This window comes from Sorex araneus, chromosome 5 (genome assembly GCF_027595985.1).
Source record: "Sorex araneus isolate mSorAra2 chromosome 5, mSorAra2.pri, whole genome shotgun sequence".
Classification (NCBI taxonomy): Eukaryota; Metazoa; Chordata; class Mammalia; order Eulipotyphla; family Soricidae; genus Sorex; species Sorex araneus.
In genome coordinates this window covers 151,425,393-151,448,272 of record NC_073306.1, presented here as the reverse complement: position 1 = coordinate 151,448,272, position 22,880 = coordinate 151,425,393, and the positions used below count along the sequence as shown (strand labels likewise).

The following is a 22,880-nucleotide window of genomic DNA, read 5'->3' as shown; positions in this document are numbered from 1 at the left end:
TGGCGCAGTGTCATTCGGGACCAGCTTTACAGGTACTAAATAATGGCAGACATGCTTTGGAATTATGCATAGAGCTTTATTCTCTGTCACTTTGAGGGGACCCACCGCACACATACCTGGTCGCTCTGGCTCTTTGAGCACCAGGCAAGGTCGTCACTGCACATACAGGCAGAGCTTTGTGGAAAACACCAGGAGGTCAACAGCCTCTGAAAACCACTGAGGGGCAAGTGGACAAAAACAAAAATTTAAAGACAAAATTCTTTTCCACTGTTCAACTTCCCTCATAGAGAATCAAGGTTCCGGTCTCATGATTTACATGATTTACAGCCAATTGAAGGACTATTGACAAGACATATGATCTCCAACTCCAGTTGCTTTTGCCTCATTAAAATGATGTCTCAGGCCCATGCCTCAGGCCCTGGGGGGCTCACTCCCAAATTCCTCATCGTAGCTAAGGGCTGTTTACTGGCTGGCCCAGCTGTCTCTGCTGTGCAGTGTCCTGGTGGGTAGCTAATGTGTCACTCTAGGTATGTCCTGGTCCCTCTGTAGCTCTGGACCCAGGACGCTCTTGCAGGGCTTAGTCCTGGTCTACCTGCCCTGGACCCAGGGAACTCTGCGGGGGGGAGTCCTGGCGCTCTAGCTGTGGGCCTATGTAACTCTTTAGGAGCAGGTCCTGGTAGATCCAAGGGACCATCTCCTGGCCCATGTCCATGTCAGCGAGCTGAGGCGACTCGATTCTGATGGCTGGGTCAGCCTGACTGTTGGATCTGGTGGTCACCATGGTCTCCCCTGGCAGGGTCCTGGCCCGCTGAGGACCAAGGCCTGGCCCAGTGGTGGTGATCTCAGACTCGGACAGCTCCAAAGAGAGGTGGGATGTGACGAAGGGCCCCTGGCTGTCCGAGATCTTTGCGGTGCTGCCAGAGTCCGTGGGGATGACCTTGGCCCTTGGCATCTTCCACGGGAACTTGGCCCTCGCGCGGTCCTTGCTGGCCGTGGCGACCTGCGAGGGCTGCACCAGCCTGAAGTTGGATTCCGGGAAGCTGCTGCCGCAGACCCTGGTGCTCAGGACCACGCGGTCATCCTCACAGAGGCGCTCCTGAGAGAACAGGCTGCTGGCGAGCTGCTTCCAGTAGATTCTGCTCTTTGCCAGACTGGCCGTGCAGGCCTTGGGGTTTCCAGCAAAGACACAGGAAGAGGCACTGTTGAGCCGGATGCACTGCACCTTCAGGGCGACGTCCTCTCCCCGGTCCTTTACGGTCACGTAGCACTTGGCCCGGTCTGGGGTGAGGAACCTGCTAGGGATTGGGATCTCGTAGCGCCAGCCTCTTCCCGTGGCATGCTCCGGCCACAGTGCTTGTGCGCCCACCAGCAGCATCTGAGCCGTCAGGAGGAGGCAGGAGAGCATGGGGAGCCCCGGGGCCCTCATGGCTGCAGCTGGGGGAACCTGTTGGCAAAGGCAGATGAGTCAGAGCCGCAGTTCACCAGGACAGTCCTGCAGACCTCGGGGTCCCCTCCGTCCTCCCAGTCGGCTCAGCAGAGAGACCGGGAAGCGTCGTGGGTCCGGGACTCATTAGACAACCAGTTCATCCAATCACTTCCCTGGGGACGTGAGCTCTCCCTTCAGTCCTCCCCCCTCTGTATTTCATGAACGCTCTCCCCTCCCTCCCTTTCGCCCGCTCCTTCAGTCCTCCACCACGCACGGGTGGAACTCCCAGTGCAGGCCAGGCCTAGACGCTGAGCTGAACTGGCGAATAACAAAAATCTCACATAGTAACAACGTAGCAGTGAGGACGGGGTCACTGGAATTGCAGGGCTCACCCCAGCGCTGTCCCTGAACAGTGGGCACTCTTCCTTCCCCCCGGCCCCCTGTTACTGGGGGCGCTAACCCTAACATTGCACTGTTAGAGCGATGATGCCAATATTCCCCACATTGGCGTGCTGGGTTTCTCTCCTGACTCTTCACGGACCCAGCCGCAGGTTAAGAAAGGACTTGGTAAGTGATATGGGAGACGACCCAAAGTTTACGGCCAAGGGGTTGGCCACTTGGAGACAGGGGCAGAGGACGCCACCCTAAATGGCATGGATTTTATCAGGTCAGCAGGAAGGACTATGATGTCTGCTGATACCTACCAAGTGTCGAGTACTCTGCCAGCCTACCAGCCTTTGGTTCTTTTTTTTTTTTTGGGGGGGGGGTGCAGTTGGGCCATACCCAGGGACTATTCCTGGCTTGGTGCTTAGGAGTGACCCCTGGTGGCACTCAGGAGACCTCATGCTGTGCTGATAGAGTCAGGCTGAGGTAAGCATCTTCCCTTCTATACTGCTCTCCACTTCCCAGCCTTTGGTTCTTCCCCGTTTAATCTACACGCAAGCCCCGTGTCAGAGCAAAGACTCAGACGGGTCAATGAACTGCTCCTACACTGGGCGACTGACTGTAGGAAACAGGAGTCAGAATATAGGTCTCTGGTTACATGAGCCACGTTGAGCCCTTCTTGCCTTTCAACTTAACCTTTGGCAAGTTAAGTTGATAAAATACTGGCAACAGGAGCCAGAGTGATAGTACAGTGGGTAGGGTGCTCGTCTTGCATGTTGCCGACCCAGGTTCACTTCCCGGCACCCCGTGTGGTGCCCCCAAGCCCACCAGTAGTGATTCCTGAATGCTGAGCAAGGACTAAGCAAGGACTAAGTACTACCAGGTGTGGCCCAAAACCACTACATGTATACAGGCAACAGATGCGAAACCTAGAACCTACTCAGGATTCTAGTGATTTGACTCCTATGACCAGTGTTCCACCTTATTTGTTTGTTTGTTTACGGGACACTCCCTCAGGTGCTCAGGACAATGTGCAATGCCAGGGATCGACCCCCGGGCTCCTGTCTGCAGAGTGCGGGTTCCTGCCTTTAGCCCGTCAATGAATGCTACATGTAAGAAGAGACTCAGGGACTGGGTCTAGGGTCTAGGGGCTCAAGTTCTTGCCTCGCCTGAGCTAGGTCCTACTCCCGGTGCCCCAGGTACTGCCACACGTGGCTTCTGAGCAGAGCCAGGAGTAGCCCCCGAGCACCACAGGTGTGGCCCCAAACCAAAGCAAATTAAAAAAGGAAATAAAAGGGGCCCAGAAGACTCAGCGGTCTGGGCCAGGCAGCACCCTGGAGGCCCAGGACTGGTGCCCAGAGCTGGACGTTCCCCCAAGCACAACCAGAATAACCCAACACTGCGCTGGTGGCCCCCCGGCACCGCCAGACCCGGCCCCAGACAGACAAGTAAGTAAACGAACACCACAGTATGGGGGTGAAGACGCCACCCTGCACACCGCCAGCCCTGGGGGTCGCCACGCACAGCAGGCGGGATTCCTGAGCAAAACCCAGGAGTTAGTCTGCCAGCTGCTGCCTGAGCACCCTCCAAGAGGGAAAGGAAAGAGAGCACAACGTCTTATTTGCAAAGCTGGTGGTAAGGGCCCGGAAGACGGCGCAAATGTCATTTCCATTGTGACAGAAGCTCCCTGGGTTTGGGGACAGGAAACACTCCCAGGCGTGTGAGCTCCTGGATGCCCGGTGGGCTCGAGAGAGCAGAGGGAACCACCCGTTGCCGGCGTGGGGGTATCCCGGAGCCTTCCTGAGCCAACCCAGCCAGACCCCGAGGACGGCGGCGAGAAGGCAGCAGTGAGCTCGGTGAGACGGTCACTGGTTCCCGGGGAGCTTCTTACCTGGTCCTGCGAGTGCTCCGGCCAGTCCTGGTGTCCGGCAGGAAGGCAGCAGGGCGTGCTTTGCAGCCCGTGGGGACAGCAGCAAGGAGGCATTCCCCTCCGCCCAGTCACGCCCATCGGGAGGGAACCAGTTCCTGCAGGCTTGGGGGGGGCAGGGTGCAGGGCGCAGGGCTGGCTGACGGGGAGGGACAGAGTGAGAGGGGAAGGTGTCCCCAGCCACACACTCCGCCGGGAGATCCCACTGCTGCTGAACCATCGGCGCGGTCAGACCCCGGGCCCTTGCCCTTGAGCCTCAGGGGCCCTTCCTCTGCATCACAGCTGCTCTCCCCCCACCCAAGCCCTCCGGCACAGAAAGGTGGGACTTGGCATCCAGTTCTGCGTGTTGCCGACCCAGGTTCAGTTCCCGGCACCCCCTGTGGTACCCCAAGTCCCCCAGTGGTGATTCCTGAATGCAGAGCAAGGACTAAGCTCTGAGTACCACCAGGTGTGGCCCCTGGACTCTGTGCCACCCTGTTTCTCTTTCTCTAGGATGCTGGCTTCAGGGACGGCTGGAGGCCACTATGACACAGCAGGTTCTGGAGTCTGTGTTCCCTGAGGCGCCCAGAGTCCTGTGTGGGCCCAGAGGTCCCGGTGCTGTAAGGGACACTTCCTGACCTGGCGGCTCCAGCTGCAAACTGCCTCTCCAGCTCCTGGCAGGGACCCCGTGACAGAGCGTGCACTGGGCAGTGGGGACCAGGGGTCTCGCTTCCTTCAGCTGAGGGACGTGGCCCCAACAACTGGCGTCACTGAACCTACCCTGACTGAGAATACCACTCGTGGCTGAAAAGAGCCAGCTCACTGGGGGCTACAGACTAAATGTCAGGGGCAAGGCGGGGCGGGGGTGGGGAGTCTGGAGCTACATGGATTTAATACTTTTAATTTAAAAACTTTTTAAAAATTTATTTATTTATTTATAGTTTTGGGGTTTGGGCCACATGTGGTGGTGCTCAGGGCTTACTCCTGGCTCTGTGCTCGGGAATCACCCCTGGCAGGCTCAGAGGGCCATACGGGGTGCCGGGACTCAAAACCCCACATCAAGCTGTTGCAGAGCAAGCACCCTCCCCGCTGTACTATTACTCTGGCTCCTAAGTTACGTGTTTAGAAAATAAACTGAAAAGTCTGCGTGTGCAAGGCACAGAAAAGAATCCCCTTTCCTCAAGCTGCTGGGGTGCTCCCTCTATTTTGACACCAGTGTTGCCATTTGACAAAACTACACTCCATCTCCGTGGTACTAAGCACGTTCGCCGTCTTAGCGGTGCTCGGGGAGAAAGGGCTGAGTTAGTGCTACACGGCGACTCATTCCACACGGCCGAGAGAGGCCTGGGGCCTGCAGAGCAAACTGGAACTTCGCAGCTTCTCTGTCGATAAGCAAGTGGGCTTCACTAGACCCCAGTGTTCGGTCCTGCTGACTCGGGCCGAGGGCGTGGGGGGACGTCTGTGGTCAGACACCCTGGCCAGTGTCACACCTGCAGGTGTATCTATGGCACTAGTGGGCGCCTAAGTCACCTTCTGACAAGGAGACACCCCAGGGCAGCTGGAGCCGCGGCCCCTGGCTGACTGCCCGGGGCGTCCAGCGGGAGTGCCGCCCACCCAGCCCCCGAGCCTGGTCTGACTCTCTGACAGGGCCGTCTCCCAAAACTCCAAGACTCTTGGAAGTGTGCTCCTGGGAGTGTGCCCACCATCCTAACCGCCGGCTGCGGGCCCTGGGCCTGAATAAAGAGCCCCCACGGCACACTCTTCGGGGCACTTCTGGGCGCCGGTGACACGCGGCTCCCTGGGCTCCGGGGCAGCTCCAGGTCCAGCCGGTCTCTGGGCCCGGCCGATGGACTGGAGAGACCTACGTGTCCGTTCCGAGGGGACAGCAGAGCGTCACTGCCCTCCACACCCCTGTGCCAGGCCCCAGCCGCCCTCTGCCCGCCCTGGCTGTTCCCCGCTGCCTCACTGCACTGTCCCCCGCGGCCCCCAAACCCCCGAGTCGGCCACCAGAGCCGAGTCTCCTCACAGGGGCCTGGTGGCGCGTTTCTCTGGCGCACGGGCTGCTCCTGCCCCAGGTGGGTGAGTGACAGGGACAGTCCCGGGCAGCGAGGGGTGGGCACGGAGTCTCACCCTCATGAGAGAGCGGCCACGCCTCCTCAGGCTGCTCTGGGGGCTTGCCTGCTACCTGGCCGTGGCCGTTCCCAGGACAGCGGACCCCAGAGTGCATGTGCATGTGCACGCGTGCACATGCGTGTGTGCATGTGTGTGTGCGTGTATGCATGTGCATGCATGTGTGTTTGCATATTTGTGTGTGTGTGTGTGATGGGGTGCATGGCCCTCTGTGAATATGGCTGAGTTTTTTCCCGTGGCTGTGTGGGTTTGGGTTTGTGGCATTCTCTGTCACTGAACCCAAGATTTCATGGCAGGTTTCCTTTGGGGGATTCCACAGGAATCTGGACAAAGAATGTCAGGGAAAGCAGCTTTCCTGCTGTTTTCTAGAGAGTTCTATGGCTTGTAACACATGCCTTTCAGCCAGCCTTGTTCTGAGACTTGGGCTGCTTTCCCTCAACTCCTCAGTCCCTTCTGCTAGTTTCAGAATTTTCTCCTGGAGTTCCCCAGCCCTCTCAGCCCCTCACCCCTTCCCCATCCTTCTCAGCCCCTCACCCTTCCCCAGCCCTCTCAGCCCCTCACCCCTTCCCCAGCCCTCTCAGCCCCTCACCCCTCCCCAGCCCTCTCAGCCCCTCACCCTTCCCCAGCACTCTCAGCCCCTCACCCCTCCTCAGCCCTGTCAGCCCCTCACCCCTTCCCCATCCCTCTCAGCCCCTCTCCTTCCCCAGCCCTCTCGCCCCTCACCCTTCCCCAGCCCTCTCAGCCCCTCACCCTTCCCCAGCCCTCTCAGCCCCTCACCCCTTCCCCAGCCCTCTCAGCCCCTCACCCCTCCCCAGCCCTCTCAGCCCCTCACCCCTTCCTCATCCCTCTCAGCCCCTCACTCTTCCCCAGCCCTCTCAGCCCCTCACCCTTCCCAGCACTCTCAGCCCCTCACCCCTCCTCAGCCCTGTCAGCCCCTCACGCCTTCCTCGTCCCTCTCAGCCCCTCACCCCGTCCCAGTCCTCTCAGTGGAAGAGCGCTTGGGTTAGGCTTTGGCTTCAGGGAAGGTTGGGGCCTGTTTAACTTTATCTTCTCTCAGGCCACTCAAACCTGCCCCTTATCAGCAGAGCAGGCCTTTTGCTCCCCTGTCAATTGCTCGCTCCCTGGGGAAGCATTTCCCTGTCCTTTAAGAAGGTCCCACGTTCCTGTTCCCTCGCATTCGCAGCCTGCTGCCGGGGCGGGAAGCTGGTCAGTCCTTCAGCTCCTGTGCCCCCCCTTACCTGCTCCAGAGCTTGAAACTTGCGTCGTGAGTGACGCTTCCTTTCACCAGAGCCCCAGAGGCCAGCGTGGGCCACTCGTGGCTTGTGGCCTAATTCCCTGTGTTCTTATTTGAAGGGGGGAGGTGGGGGGAGGCAGCAAGGGGAGGGGAAGACAGAGGCGGGAAGCCGGCTGGCCGGTGACTAGAACACACTTTACTCTTAGGTTGCCTGTTGGCAGCGTTACAACTTGTGGCACCCCGAACAATGCCAGCAGTCACCCCAAAGATCAGAGGTCACAGATCAATACAATTGATGGAATTAATGGATGGAATTTCAATTGATGAAAACTTTTGATTGATTACAAATATGACCCAATGTCACACAAGTTTTCTTTGTTCATTTAGGGCCCCGCCTGGGTATTCAGGGCTGTCCCTGGCTCTGAGACTGGGTCTACTCCAGCGGTGCGTGGGGCCTGCCGTATTGGGACTCAAACATGCAAAGAAAGCATCCACTCAGCCCCGAGCACTCTCTCTCTCTCTCTCTCTCTCTCTCTCTCTCTCTCTCTCTCTCTCTCTCTCTTCTCCCTCCTCCTCCTTTTCTCTCTCTCCTCTCTCTCTCACTCTCTCTCTCAGCCTGGGAGCTTTCTCCCTCCCTCCTTCTCTCCCTCCCTCCCCCCTCCCTCCCTTCGTTTCTCCCTCTCCCTCTGCCTCCCTCCCTCCTCTCTCTCCATTCCTCCCTCCTCCTCCTTTTCTCTCTCTCCTCTCTCTCTCACTCTCTCTCTCAGCCTGGGAGCTTTCTCCCTCCCTCCTTCTCTCCCTCCCTCCCCCCTCCCTCCCTTCGTTTCTCCCTCTCCCTCTGCCTCCCTCCCTCCTCTCTCTCCATTCCTCCCTCCTTCTCTCTTTTTCCCTCCCTCCCTCCGTCCCTCCCTCCCTCCCTCCTTTTCTCTCCTCCTCTCCTTTCTCTCTCCCTCTCTCTTTCCCTTCTCTCTCTCTTTTCCTCTCTCTCCTTTCTCCCCCCCCCAACATGCACATTCCTAATTCCAAGTGTGCAACTGATGCATCAAGATGCTTCCTCAGTGCAGGATTGGTTGTCTTTAATTTGGGAGAAAACAAAATCAAACCTCAGTTTGGGAAAATAAACCCAATACCACCAATCTCCAGAAAGCACAATGCAGTGAGTTGAGGTGGGCATGTAGGGAGGTGCAGCTCTGGGGGGAGAGCGGGCCCGGTGGGGGACCCTGGGAGTGCTGGGGGGGTCTGTCTTTGCGCTTCCCTCCCATCTCCAGTCTTTGAGTTTCTCCGGCACTGATGGAGACCCCACTTCCAGACCAAGACCCCAGTAAAGGGACAGCCTCAGACCTGCCTCTGCCTCCAGTGGCCTTAGCGGGGCAGGGGCCGCCCGGCCAGGGGCTGGGCTGACATCTTTTTCACAGTCTCTTGGCACAAAGGGTCAAAGTGAATTTGGTGGAAGCCCTGCTGGACCCACACATGCATTTCCTGTCCCGCCACAGGACACTTGGGGTCTCTTACTCTTAGGCAAAACATGGTCTGGCCTTGACACCTGCTGGGACAGGCGCGGCACGGATGCTTCTGGCCAGCTGTTTGGGGACAGTCGGCCTGTACATGTGGCTACGAATAACATCGGAACTACCCAGAAGGCCACAGGCTGGAAAGACATCCCCTACCTCTGCACAGGTGGGGAAAACTATGCGGTTTCTTTTTTGTTGATGATGAGCTTTATTCGGGGACTCAGAGACCTGCATGTAACTGCAACTAGAATCACAGTGAGGGAGTGCTTATTCTTACATATTTCTCAGCGATGTGACTCCAAATCCACACAGCTGTCATTCATCATTTCTTAGCCCCTTCCTGCAGGCAGTAGATGGTGATTAGAAAGATCAACCATCAACCCTGTACCCTAATACCCGACACGAATAGAAATGTCTCACTGCATACATTGAGTACATATTAGTAGGTGCAGTTCAATGCCAGTCCATTCACTCCCTTTTCAACTAGTTTGACACATGTTTACTGCATTCCTCAAAAGGACCCAGACGAATTATATGTCACTGACCAGGTCCCAGAGCCAGGGGACAACAGAGTTTATAAGCTGGGCCACGGACCTGCTGTTAAAACAAGCTCCCAGTTTGGGGATCCTTCCGAATCGGAAGCACATTAATTCATCGCAGGAAGTTTAAAGTGATGTTTCTAGTCCTTGGTTATTCAGGTCCTGGTGTTTGAGCTGTTACCTCCATGACCGTTTCAATTTTGCCATGACGTGTAGATTGCATATTTGGGCAACCTAGACCTGGCTAACATCTTTTCCACAATCTCTTGGCACAAAGGTCAAAAGTGAATTTGGCGGAAGCCCTGCTGGACCCACACATGCATTTCCTGTCCTGCACGGGACACTGGGGTCTCTTACTCTTCGTAGGGACAGGCAGGAAGGGGACGGGCCTGGCTCCTTCCTGCATTCGGCCCAGCCGCTGGGTCTGCAGTGAGGAGCAGGGGCGGGGGTGGGGACATCGCTCCCCTGAGTGCCCCGGGCCCACGGCTGGGGGGTCCAGGGACCAGCCGCCAGGTCCAGGTGCCGTGGGAGAGGCAGGCGAGGGCCGCCCTGGGGAGGCCGTGCCTCCTCTGTGTGCTCTGCCCAGCCCCGGGCACAGACCAGCAGACCCGCCACTTTCCCAGGGAAGCAGGGAGGGCGCGGGGCCGGGGACAGGCCCACAGGCTGTGTCAGCAGCCCGGCCCGGTGCTCGGTACCGCCAAGGGGCTCGGTGAAAGGCGGCACGACATTGCTGACTCTCCCGTGTGGCTCTGGGGAGGGAGGTAGCTCTCCTGCACGCGTGTGTGTGTGTGTGTGTGTGTGTGTGTGTGTGTGTGTGTGTGTGTGCTGGGAGGCAGGGTGATAATGGGGGGTCGGGCGCTCCCTTGAGAAACCACTGCTGGCCACTAGGGGGCACTGGTGGAGACAGAGTTAGTGGTAAAGTAACTTTTATCTTTTTCTTTTTCCTTGTTTTTTTTTTTTTTCCAGTGTTGGGGATTAAACCCAGGGTCTCGTGTATATAAAGCAAGGCTCTGCCACTGAGCCACATCCATGGACTTTTTTTTTGGGGGGGGTGTGGTTTGGGCCACACCTGGCAGTGCTCAAGGAGAATTTACTCCTGATTCTGTGCTCAGGGATCAAGTGTGCTCGAGGGACCACATAGGGTGTTAGGGGTGGAACCCAGGTTTGCCACACACAAGACAAACACCCTACCCACTGGACTATCATTCCAGCCCCACAAAGTCATTCATTTAAACCACTTTTGATTTTATTACTTCCCAAGAAATTCGCTGCCAGGGCCCCATGGACCCCGCATCTACCGCAACCCCCTCACCACCACCCCTATGTCGCCTGTCTCACTTTGATCTCTTTTACTGTTTACATTTTACAAACCCCTCAGATTACTGGGGCAGAGAGATGGCACAGCCAGAGGGCACTTAGCTTGCGCACAGCTGACCAGCACCAATCCCCGGCACTACATGTGGTCCCCTAAACCCTGTCAGGAGTGATCCCTGAGCACAGAGCCGGGAGTAACCCTGACCACTGTGGGGTGTGGCCCCCAAACAAGTAAAATATCCTCATACTAATGCTATTGGTATTCCCCTCGACTCACCAAGCACCTTCGAGACAATCATTGTAAATATCTTTAAGTTTCTCTTTGTCTCTGTGTTTTACTGTCTCTGTCTCTGTCTTTCTCTCCCTCTCCCTCTCTCTCCCTCCCCTCTGTTTCCCCTACCCCCTCCAGAGATTGACTCCAGAGTCTCATATATGTAATGTGTATATATATATATATATATATATATTTTATTTTTATTTTTTGGCTTTTTGGGTCCACCTGGCGATGCTCAGGGATTACTCCTGACTCTACACTCAGGAATCACTCCGGCGGTGCTCGGAGGACCATGTGGGACACTGGGGATCGAAATCTGTTTGGCCACATGCAAGGCATACACCCTACCCGCTGGACTAACCCTCTGGCACCCTTAATTTTCTACCCCCAGCTACATCCCTGGTCCAAGATCTGCATATTTTCAAAGTCAACTCCTGGAGTTTTGTTTTGTTTTGTTTTGTTTGATTGTGTCCTGCTCCTGGTTCTTCATATACCTTACCTTGTGATCTTTTGTTGAGGTTTGGACATTTGAGAAAAAACACTTCTGATTTTAATGGACAGTTTCATGTGGGGAAGAGCTTCACTCATCAGCTCCTACAGAGAATGTGTCAACTAGGACATCTCAAATCTTTTTTTTTTTCCTTCTCTTAGGGTCACACCCAGCAACTCCTGGTTCATGCATTCAGGAATTACTCCTGGCGGTGCTTGGGGGACCATATGGGATGCCAGGAATCAAACCCGGGTCGGCTGCGTGCGAGGCAAAAGCCCTACCCACTGTGCTATCACTTCAGCCCCTCAAATCTTTCCTAGTGCCATGTCTTCTCTGCATTTGTGTTAGGGACTTGTTCTCTCCCATTGCACATTTTTCTTTTCAGAGCAGTTTTAGAATCACAGTCCAATGAGAAACGCCAGAAATTTCTCACATACTTAAACACGCAGGGTGTTTCCTTTCCCTTAAATGTGCACCCCTCCCTGTGGCCAGGATCTCACGGCCAAGTGGTGTGTTTGTTGCAACAGTGAGCGTCCGCCATTCAATCATAGTCACATACGGCCCAGAGCTCATGTTCGCCCAGGTGCCGAGCAGTCTGTGAGCTGGGACAAACGTGAGTGGCGGGAATAATGGCACCATAGAAAGGATTCTCGGTGCCCAGAAATCTTAGGTACTCATGTAGTTGCCACTTCCCCAAAATCCCAACCTCTGGAAAATACCTCAAAATCCCAACATCTGGCAGATATTAATCATTGTTCTATCTTTATAACTTTATCTTTTCAGGACTGCCTTATGATTGAGATCAGGCTGTGGATAGCTGTATGAAGATGGATACCTTTAACTTAGAAAGATTTAAACCTTTTCTTAGGTCTTTTATGAGTCTACTTCCCTTTTAGTGCTGAGTAATATTCCATTTTCTAAATATGCCACAGCTTATCTATTCGCCTACTGAGGATGTCTTGCTTGAGTTTTCTAATGCTAAATCAAGCTACTGCGAACCCGTTGTGAAGGATTTTATATGAGTATACAATTCCAGGTGAAATGAAATTATCCATGCAAATTGGAGCTATGACTAACTCAACTGCAGGTACTATCAGTCTTGTCATCAACTTCTTACATTAATTTTTTGTTGCACATTGAATGAAGAACTAAATTATTCAGAGTTTTGGGGCTGCAATGATGAAGAAGTTGGAGTGAAACTTTTTTGCTCTCTAAGCATATATTTCAGAGTTTTATACTTTTTTTTCCTTTTTTGGGTCACACCTGGCGATGCACAGGGGTTACTCCTGGCTCTGCACTCAGGAATTACTCCTGGCGGTGCTTAGGGGACCATATGGGATGCTGGGAATCGAACCTGGGTCTGCCGTGTGCAAGGCAAACACCCTCCCCGCTGTGCTATCACTCCAGCCCCCAAGTTTTATACTTTTGACCAAACAGGTTACCTTCAAGGGAGAAGAAATTTACATCTGAAGTATGTTAAGAAGAAACAAAATATTGGCCTTCTGGTGGCCTCCTTAGTAGTTCCAATATCCTGGATGAGCAAAGACCTTTTTACATTTGGGGGATCTTAGAACGTACCCTAGGAGTGAGCAAAACACAACCCTGCGATAAGGGTTTTAACGTTCATAAGGCTGTCAGTCTCTGGGGTCTAATCTTTTAAAAAGCGTTTTTCACTGAAGAATGGAATTTCCCATCGTGTGGGAGTGTTTTCAGCTCTCCAAAGCCAAGTGGAAAAGTTTTCTCCACTTGAGAGAAGAAAACCTCAAACAGAGACAGAGACAGAGACAGAGACAGAGGCAGAGAGACAGAGAGAGAGAGAGAGAGAGAGAGAGAGAGAGAGAGAGAGAGAGAGAGAGAGAGAGAGAGAGAGAGAGAGAGAGAGAAATCTTTTGCCCAACCAACAGTTTTTTACAGTAGAATTGCTGGTTCTCAGTCATTCCACAAGCGAGGGTTACGCCAGGGAGGGCTCCATAGAGTGTGGGTGTTACAAATGGGTCTTCATCTGGGGCCAGGGCAATAGTACAGTGTAGGGTGTTTTCCTTGTGTATGGCTGACAGCTGACCTGGTTCAATCCCCAGCACCCCAAATGGCTCCGTGAGCCCCCCGGGAGTGATTCATGAATGGAGAGCCAGGAGTAAGCCCAGAGCACCAACAGGTGTGGCCCAAAAGGAAACCAAAAGCTTTAAAATATTAAAATAAATAATCAAAAGGGTCTTCATCTTTTGGAAGAGGGAGTTGTTGGCTAGATACAGCCTCAGGTGATTCTAGATCCCTCCTAGAGTACATCCCCACAGCTACCCTGTCCGTACCTTCCATCCAGTAGAGACAGGAGACCTCGGAGTGTCCCTATTGAGGACAGACAGAGAGGTGTCAAGGCACTGAAAATGGCTGCTCCTTCACCAAGTCAACCTTGTTTCAGTGCTCTGGGCTGTTGACCCCCAGAATCTCACTCTTTGTCCTGGTCAAGGACTCAACAGCTAGAATGTGACTCCGGCCTAGCTTCCCAAAGCCTCTCCTGAGATTCCCACTGTCTCAGCTCAGAGCTGCTCCTGCCCAGGTCTCCCTCAGGGGTGTGGATACCCACAGACCAGAGAGAGAACGGGGCAGAGAACCCCGCAGGAGAGAGGAGACATGAAGCACCGACTGTGCTTGTGCTGTTTCTGGAATTAAAAACTGGGCCCAGAGCTGGGTCTGGCAGGGGTGAATCCGAGTCAACCCTTCAGCTGTGAAACCTACCGCAGGCAGCCCCTTGGGAGCCCATCAGAAAGCCCAGGCCAGTGTTGGCACTGCCGACATCTCCAAGGAGGAGTTGTTGTCTCTTAATTTTCTTTTCCTCAAAACTGCCATGCTCCCAGCCTCAGCAAGTTCGAACTGTATTTTCCCCTTTGTCCGGCCGGGATGTTGGGATTTACCAGGTGACTGTCCAAAGAGGGACACTGCGTCTCCTTCCACCTGCCACTCTCCTTTGAGAACGAGCCAGCCGTCACAGTGGCATGCTCTGGCGGGCCCAGAGAGAAGGGGGAGATGGCTTAGCTTCCTCCTCTGGGGAGTCCTAAAATTTTACCTCTTAAGAAAATTACTTTTCTGGGACTGGAGTGATAGCACAGTAGGTGGGGCATTTGCCTTGCACATAGTCCAACCCAGGTTTGATTCCCAGCATCCCATATGGTCCCCCGAGCACCGCCAAGAGTAACTCCTGAGTGCAGAACCAGGAGTAACTCCTGAGCATTGCTGGGTGTGACCCAAAAAGCAAAAAAAAAAAAGAAAAGAAAATTACTTTTCTGGGGCCGGAGCGATAGTACAGCGGGTAGGGCATTTGCCTTGCACTCACGACCTAGGTTCAATCCCCAGTATCCCATATGGTCCCCCAAGCACCGCCAGGAGTGATTCCTGAATGCAGAGCCAGGAGTAACCCCTGAGCATCGCTGGATGTGTCCCAAAAAGCAAAAAAATAAAAAGATAAAATAAAATAATTACTTTTCTTTCATCACATGCAATAGTGTTAATTTTTAGTTAATATAGTGAAGACCCCGGGACTACCCAACTCTGGTAAGCTGTATGGCTAGCATGCTCTGTAGTCTGTGCCTTTGAACGTTTTGACACCGTAGACGCCCTATGGACGCAGAGAGAGACAGCCATCCAGGCTGCCTAGTTTGTAATGCTAGAAAATGGCTTACTTGGGGCTACAACCCCAGAGCCAGGCTAATCAGTCCCATTTTTATATTAATTTTTTATTTTATTGAATCACCATTAGATAGAGCATCACAAAGCTGTTCATTTTGGGGTTTTAGTCATACAATGTTCCAACACCCATCCCACCACCAGTGTAATTTCACAGCCCCAATGCCCCCAGTTTCCCTCCCCCTCCTGCCCTCGCCTGCCTCTATGGCAGGCACCTCTTCTCTCTCTCTCTCTCTCTCTCTCTCTCTCTCTCTCTCTCATTTTAGGCATTATGGTTTGCAACACAGATGCTGAAAGGTTTTCATGTATATCCCTTTACCTACTTTCATCACTCAGTTCTTTAACACTCAAAGCCATGGGCATTGGCTTAGGTCAATCCACAGCCAGACACTGGCCGCCTGACCCCTCTGTCCCAGTTCCACCAGGGTTAGTGACACGGACTGTCTTAGGATGTTTACCCTGGCCTGCCTTGGGGCCATGTTGAATATTCCAACTGGATAAGTCTCACCCAAAGTAACTGCATGACTGACTGCCCCGGATGTCCTCTCATGGTCTTTTGATCAAGCCCAGAGGCTGCTCCTGAGGCTGTGGGTCCCTGGGAAGCCGGAGGGGGGGGCAGGAGCTCCTGCCCTTCCTCTGGGCCCTCCTCGACCTTCGGGGGAAGTGTCTGAGTGGGTTCTAGGAGGACGAAAGTGGTGACAAGCAGCTGCACGGTGTGGATTTCTCAGGGCCCACCCGCCCCAGGAGGCTCCACGCAGCTGCTCCCGAGGTGCACTTGGTCGACGTGACACAGGGCCTGGTGTCCGGCCCCACGGCCTCGGACAGGAGAGATTTGCACTGGCAGGGAGAGGAGACCCCGGCTAAGCAACCTTTCTGGGTTCCCAGGTTCCTCCATGTACCAAGAAAGTTTGAGTGATAAAATGAAGCGAGGGCCAAATTCCTCGGAGGAAGGAGGTTTGGTGGGGGGTTTTCTGTTCTTATTTTTTAAACTTTGTTTTTAACACCGAGATTAACACAGCTGTTCATAGTACACTTGGTTCTGGCATCCAGTGTTCCAGCACCAGTGTGACTATCCCAGCACCATTGTCCCCCGTCTCCCTCCCATGCCCACGCCTGCCTTCTTGGCAGGTACAGACTAATGTATTTGTGTTGCTTCGTACAGCAAAATGTTAAGTGGAATTTTTTTTTTAATAGGTTAGTAAAAGAAAATTTGTGAAAATTGTTCAAGCTCACAACGGGGTTATTAAAGTCACAGTCTGAGGGATTCCGGGCGCCTTGTTGCTAGTCAGGCCTGCCGAGTTACGCTTTCGTTTATCGAGCTTCAGGGTCCCATGCTACTTGTCTGGCTAACGTGTTGCGCTCCCACTGGGCTGTCAGTAGTGTGGGAGTTGGGGGTGTCGCAAGGCCCCCTAGGCTGCCACACACTCCGCGGGCTCCAGGTATGCAGAACTGGGATGATCCTTAGCCCACCCCCTCCCAAGGAGGCCCCAGAGTGTTGAGCCCGAAGGCCGGTGTACCGGGGGCCCCCTCAGCTTGGCGCGGCATCTCTTCCTAAGTTAGCCGTGAAGCTGGGAGCCGGGCACCTACAGGGTGCACTGCTCCATTTTTCATTGTTAGAAACTTTGTCCTGTCGGTTTCACAAAGTTTTCTTGTTCTTGCTTTCTTTTTTACGGCTCCCGTCCCTTCTTCTTCCTACTGTGGATGTTGTGGTGGCGGCCGTGGGTCGCCCGTGCGTCTGCTGAGGTACTTGCACCTTCCAGCCCTAGCGCTCACCGCGGGAGGGGTCGGACATCAGAGTGGGCGGAAGCTGTGTGAACTCGCACCGTCCTTTAGCGTGGCTCGTGCACACACACATGCTCTCGGAGGCGTGGGTCTCAGCTGAGAGACCGTGACGCAGGGTTTGGCTGAGGTGCCCACTGAGCGTCCCTCCCCTTTTAGTGGCGCTTGTCACGTCTGATTCTCATCACACTCAACCAGGAATCAAGCGAGGTTCTCTCTAGTGCTGAAATGCAAACAAAATAGATCTCGATTTGAAAGTCCACCCGGAGGGGCCAGGAAGAGAGCTCAGGGGGCGAGGGCCTTGCATGCCAGAGGCTTGGGCGCCGGCCTCGGCACCCCATGGTCCCCTGAGCACTATGGGAAGTTACCCCTGAGCATTGCCAGGGGTGACCCAAAAGCTTCAACAGCAAAAGTACAACTGGAGGGCACGTTGTGAGCCATGTCCGCTGTGGTTTGTCCTGTGAACGCCCCATAAATAATTTAGTCTGGGGGCAGAGTGATAGTACAGTGGGTAGGACACTACTTGCCTTGCACGTGACCAACCTGGACTCGATCCCTGGCACTCATAGCGTCCCTTACATCAGGAACTGACCCTTGAACACAGAACCAGGAGTAGCTCTGCGCTCCGCCGGGTGTGACCTAAAGACAAAACCAAACCAAACCATAACTTCGCCTGAACCCTTAAATGTGGTGCTCCTATTGCTGAAGCCTGGATGAGAGTACCCAGAGGCTCTGAGACGGCACGGTTTGGGCAAAGTGGCCCCGCAGGAGGTCAGCCAGGCCGCTGTGGGGTGAGGTGACGGAGAGTTCCTGTGTCACTGAGGGTGCGCATCTCCTGCGGGTCAGGAATTAACCTTCACCCTGTCCCAGGCCTGGGCCCTCTGCTCACACATTACATTCAGGTGCCTTTGGAAGCAACGGGGCTCGGAGGCACTGAGTGGGCACCCGACTCTAGTCCCCGGTGCTGCCCTGGGGGAGGAGTGGCAGACAGGAGGAGGCCAGACCTGGAGAGTGGGAAATTCCAGGTCTACACCGGGTCCCCCGGTTCCCAGTTCTGGGATCTTGGACAAGCCTGTAGACCCTAAACTCCAACTTCCTACCAGTAAAAAGTGGGGGGGGGGTACAGGCTCCCCTATCACAGGACGCAAAGAAAGGGGCGCCTTCGGGACAGTGGGCAAGCACCATGCCCTAGGGCTGAGTCCTGCCCATCAGGGTCTTTTCCAGGCTCCCCCTGCAGACTCTGCTCCTGGCCTTGTCTTCCCGTCAGAGGTTCTCGCCCGGATCCAGTGCTCCTCCCGCTCTGGCCTGCTGCGTGGGAAGGGGAGGGCTGCGAGAAGCCGAGTGCATGCCAGCACGGCACCCTGCACCCTGCAGAATTGCACCGGCCCCTTTCTCTGCAGAACCACAGCTTCCCTCCGAGGGGTGTGTCGGGAAGAGTGAATAAGGCTCCCCAGGAAACAGGGCCCCGGCCCGCCTGGGCGCCTATAAAAGGAGCTGCCCACCCGGCCCAGCATGACGCGCTCACTCTCATGCTGGCCTGCACAACTCCCGGAGTCTCCCCAGGTAAGAGCCCGACTCGCCAGAAGGTGCGGCACGAGGGCCGGGGACCTAAACCCCAGCACCTGGAGGAACAGGAGTGGAGGTGTGGACTCCTGTGTCCCGTCCGGCCTCAGACAGCATCCCCGAGGACCCGCACACCCGTCCCTGTCTCCTCTCGGCAGTCCTGCGGGCACCCGTGTGCCAGGCTGGGAACTCGCCCGGGCCCGCCTGTCTGCCTCGGCGCCCAAATCCTCTGTTCTCTTTCCAGGCGAGCATTGAGGAGACGAGTCATTTCCTCGTTAGGAATGAAGTCAGGCCAAACCCGGAGCTGTTCCCCACTGCTGCTGGGCTTCGGGCCAGTCTCTTCTGGCAGGGGGACAAGTGGGGAGAGGAGAGATCAGTGTGGGTGGCCTTCGGGACAGTGGGCAAGCACCATGGGCTAGAGGCAGAGTGCTGGCTCTGTCCTGAAGAGCTGGGGCCTTTACCCACTGGAACACCGTGAGCAGCTTGCTCACAGGCTGTGTCTTACAGAGACAGCTGACACCCAGGGTAACTTAGCACTACTCCCCTCTTAATCCTCGAGACAGGACTCACGGGATGACAGGCACCTGGGGCTCAAGGGCCATGGTACGTGCCAGTTAGAAGTAGAGGTTCTCTCCTTGCACTGTGGCCTACGCTGCCTACCCCGTCATGTCTGGTTAGTGGAAAATTTACGGTCATACTATTATTCAGTGACATTATTATTACTATTGTCACATGGTGTTGTTTGAGGGCCACACTGGCAATGCCCAAGGCTTACTCCTGACTCAGTGCTCAAGACTGCCTCCTGGCAAAGCTTGGGAGTCCACGTGGTGCTGAGGATTAAACCTGGGCCTCCTGAGGACAAAGTATGCACACTAGCCTTATGTTTTTTATAAAGCTGTTTACAATATTTGATTAGATTTCATATTCAAACACCAATCCCACCACCGTTACACCTTCCCACCACCACATTTCAGATGTTTTCGTCCTGAACCCCAAACCCTGTCCCCATAGCAGAATTGAAATAATTTATTTTATATTGTTTTTATGAATAATCCACGAAAAATGATCCAAAAAAGGTTCTTTAGAGGAACATTTGTGAAGATTGTTGTATTTCACCTAAGAGCCATTATGCCCTTCTATAACAGTAACATATTGTCAAAGGTTGAATCTTGTGTCCATATATATATCTATAAACATATTTTCCCCTAAGACTGGTCGCTTTATACTTTAACCCCCATCAAATATGGTGTGATACTCTGGTATGTCAGCACACTGTCCTCTGAGTCATCTCCTGGACCCTCAATTTTTAATTTTAAAAGCATAATTCTAGGGCCTGGAGCAAAGAACTGTGGGTAGGGGGATTTGCCTTGCGTGCAGTCGACCCGGATTCATTCCCATATGGTCCCCTGAGTGCCACTAGGAGTAATTCCTGAGTGCAGAGCCAGGAGTGTGACCTAAAAACCAAGATAGGGGCTGGAGTGATAGCACAGCGGGTAGGGCGTTTGCCTTGCCCGCGGCCGACCCGGGTTCGATTCCCAGTATCCCATATGGTCACCTGAGCACCGCTAGGAGTAATTCCTGAGTGCAAAGCCAGGAGTAACCCCTGTGCATCGCCAGGTGTGACCCAAAAAGAAAAAAAAAAATTAAATTAAATTGGGGCTGGAGAGATAGCACAGCGGGTAGGGCGTTTGCCTTGCCCGCGGCCGACCCGGGTTCAAATCCCAGTATCCCATATGGTCCCCTGAGCACAGCCAGGGGTAATTCCTGAGTGCAGAGCCAGGAGTAACCCCTGTGCGTTGCCAGGTGTGACCCAAAAAGCAAAAAAAAAAAAAAAAAAAAAAAAAAACCCAAGATAAAATAAAAACTAAAAAAAATAAATAAAAACATTGTTTCTAGACATCCACAACAGGCCTCTAGAACTCAGACAAGCTCTACTTATGCTCTGGTTGAAATTCACCCAATCCACCCTGATTCACTTTGCTCAGACAAGGCAGGGGGGTCACCCCACTCATGCCTCTCTGCACCCCAATGTCCACTTTATACCCATTTCAGAGTGCCCATGCCCTGGCCAACATCAGACCAGCGTCACCTCGTGGGTCTTTACCATGCGTTTTCTCTTGCTGGGGCCCTCTGGGGGCTAGTGAGTCACCAGCCCATCACACTGGAGCTGGGAGAGCTGGGCCACTCCTGTCCCCAACACGACAATGCCAGGTACAGGAACTGAGACCCAGAACAGAGAGTTGCTTGTCCCAGACCTGGGGCAGAGAGCCAGAGAGTAGCACGGGGAGTGGAGCACTTACCTCGCACAGGACTGATCTGGATTCATTTCCTGGCACCACACTTTGTCCCCTGAGTGCCGCCAGGAGAGAGCCCTGGGAACAGAGCCAGAAGTCAGCCCTGAGCACAGTGGCCCAAAAACAAAGCGAAAAGAACTACAATGGAATCTTGGCCCATGCCATTTAGTTGTTTGTTTGCTTTTTTGCTTTCTGCGTCACACCCGGCGATGCTCAGGGGTTACTCCTGGTTTTGCACCCAGGATTCATTCCTGGCGGTGCTCAGGAGACCATATGGGATGCTGGGAATCGAACCCGGGTCAGCCGCGTGCAAGGCAAACGCCCTACCTGCTGTGCTATCACTCCAGCCCCGGTCCATGCCATTTAAATTCAACTAAAGTTCCCGGAAGGTCATTGAGTGTGACCGGCACTTACGCAGCCCAACATTTCACTGGGTCAGTACATGAGTGACCCTGGGTGCCCCATACATGCTGAGTGACTAGCTGAGGAAGGAAGGAGGGAGCAGGGGCAGGAGTGAGCGCGAGGGAGATGGGGAGCTGGTGAGGTGCAGATCGGGGAAGGGCTGAGGGAGGAGTAGGAGGAAGACCAAGTCCCACAGAAAGGAGACGAGGAGGACAGGTTGTCTGGGAATGACAGGCCCGCAAGGCTTCGGAGTGTCTCTCCTGAGGGGGCAGCCGTGAGAGAGTCGGGGACCCGCCCGCAGCCCGCCCTGGAGCACCGCTGGCTGCCTCTGACTCACCTGCCTCTGCCAAACAGGCTCCCGCCCTCGGCAGCCATGGGGCTCTGTGTCCTCGCCCTGCTCTCCGCCCCCCTCCTGGCCCTGCAGGTGATCTCAGCGGAAGGCCTGAAGGAGGCCGGGGACAGCCGCGTCAGCAAAGCCGAGACAGGGAACGCAAACTCCCGAAGAGACTCGGGTGGCACACGGAAGTCGGGCACACAAGCGCCTGCCCAAAGGCCATTTTGTCAGCCCTGAGCGGGCGGCCTGCAGGTGGACGGTGACCGAGCAGAGTAAGGGCATCGCCCTGAAGGTCGCGTGCGCCCAAGAGGACGTCAGGTTCTCCTGTGTCTTCACCAGCAAGCCCAGCGCCTGCCTGGGGCTGAACCGTAGAAAGACGTACTGGAAACCGATCAGACGGAGCCTGCGCTCTCAGAGGGCCATCTGTGAGGACGCCCAGAGTGCACTCAAAGCCCAGGTGTGCAGAAAGAACTTTCTAGAATCCAGTCTCAAGCTAGTGAACTCCACCCTGATTAGGAAGAAGCCGTCCAGCCAGGAGCACAGAGCTCTCCCGGGGAAGAGACGGCCACCAGGGGTACCACCACGGAACCCAACCAGGCAAAACCGTTTACCGCCACGGAGCTGGCCAAGGTCAATGAGAGCACGCCCTCGAAAGCAGCCGAGATGCAGCCTGGGGCCACCAACGACCCCCAGTGTCTGGAGGACCCGGATGTGGTCACCCAGAGGAAGGTGGCCTTAGAGTACTGTGGGGAAGCCTGGAGCTCACTCTGCCACTTCTTCATTGCCATGGTACAGGGCAGCTCATGCTAATGACGTAGAGCACAGAGAAAGGGTCCCTAAGGAGGTGAGAGGTCAAGGCCTCTGGTTTGAGGTTCAAGTCTCCAAGTTCCTGAGATGAACATTTGTGCCGTGGAGGTGCAGCAGGCTATGGGGATGTTTTGCAATTTTTTTTTAAGCTTTTTGGGTCATACCTGGCAATGTACAGGAGTTACTCCTGGCTCTGCACTCAGGAATTAACTCCTGGCGGTGCTCAGGGAACCATGTGGGATGATGGGAATCGAACCCAGGTCGGCCGTGTCCAAGGCAAACGCCCTACCCACTGTGCTATTGCTCCAGTCCTATGTTTTGCAATTTATGTTCTATTTGTTTCCTTAGACATGATTTTCTAGGTTGTTTTCCCCAACAGATTTTTTTCAAGGCCCAAAAGTTGTGTTTATTGAAGTTGTTTCAAAATTCTCACCCCAGCACATGAAAGCACTGAGCTTCAAAGGCCACGGGGATGGTTTCAGAAAGCTGCCATTGCTGCAGATTGACAAAGATAATAAAGTTCTTGGGATTTTTCAGAAATTCTTTGTGGTTGAGTTTCTTTATGCCTAATTTTAACACACTCATAACCAGGGCCCAGCTTATTACTAAGACAAGTAAAAAGGATTTCCTATTGGGTGGGAAAGACTTTGCCCCTAAAGTCATTCCTGAATGTGACCCATTCCAGAATTTCCTCCTTCTTCTTTTATCCGTTGGTCTGGGTATTCAGTGTTCACGGATCTGAGTCATTAAGATCCCTGGTTCCCAGTGGGACACAGGCATGGCATAGGAGAGTGTTACAGAGGGAAGATGGG

General features: G+C 54.4%; 2 protein-coding genes across 2 annotated transcripts; one reads left to right on the top strand and one right to left on the bottom strand.

The window, feature by feature from the left end:
- Window positions 1-377: 377 nt before the first annotated feature.
- LOC129405121 (fibroblast growth factor-binding protein 1-like) lies at window positions 378-20,550 on the bottom strand. The gene is made up of 2 exons (XM_055140629.1): window positions 20,532-20,550; window positions 378-1,444 (listed from the first exon to the last, which is right to left on the bottom strand). The coding sequence occupies exon 2, from the start codon at window positions 1,424-1,426 to the stop codon at window positions 578-580; it is 849 nt and encodes a 282-aa protein (XP_054996604.1). The 5' UTR covers window positions 1,427-1,444; window positions 20,532-20,550; the 3' UTR covers window positions 378-577.
- Window positions 20,551-21,300: 750 nt separating this feature from the next.
- Window positions 21,301-22,071, top strand: FGFBP1 (fibroblast growth factor binding protein 1). The gene is given in 3 exon segments (XM_055137548.1): window positions 21,301-21,473; window positions 21,475-21,786; window positions 21,834-22,071. Coding segments are annotated over 3 exon segments (723 nt in total).
- The last annotated feature ends 809 nt before the right edge of the window (window positions 22,072-22,880 follow it).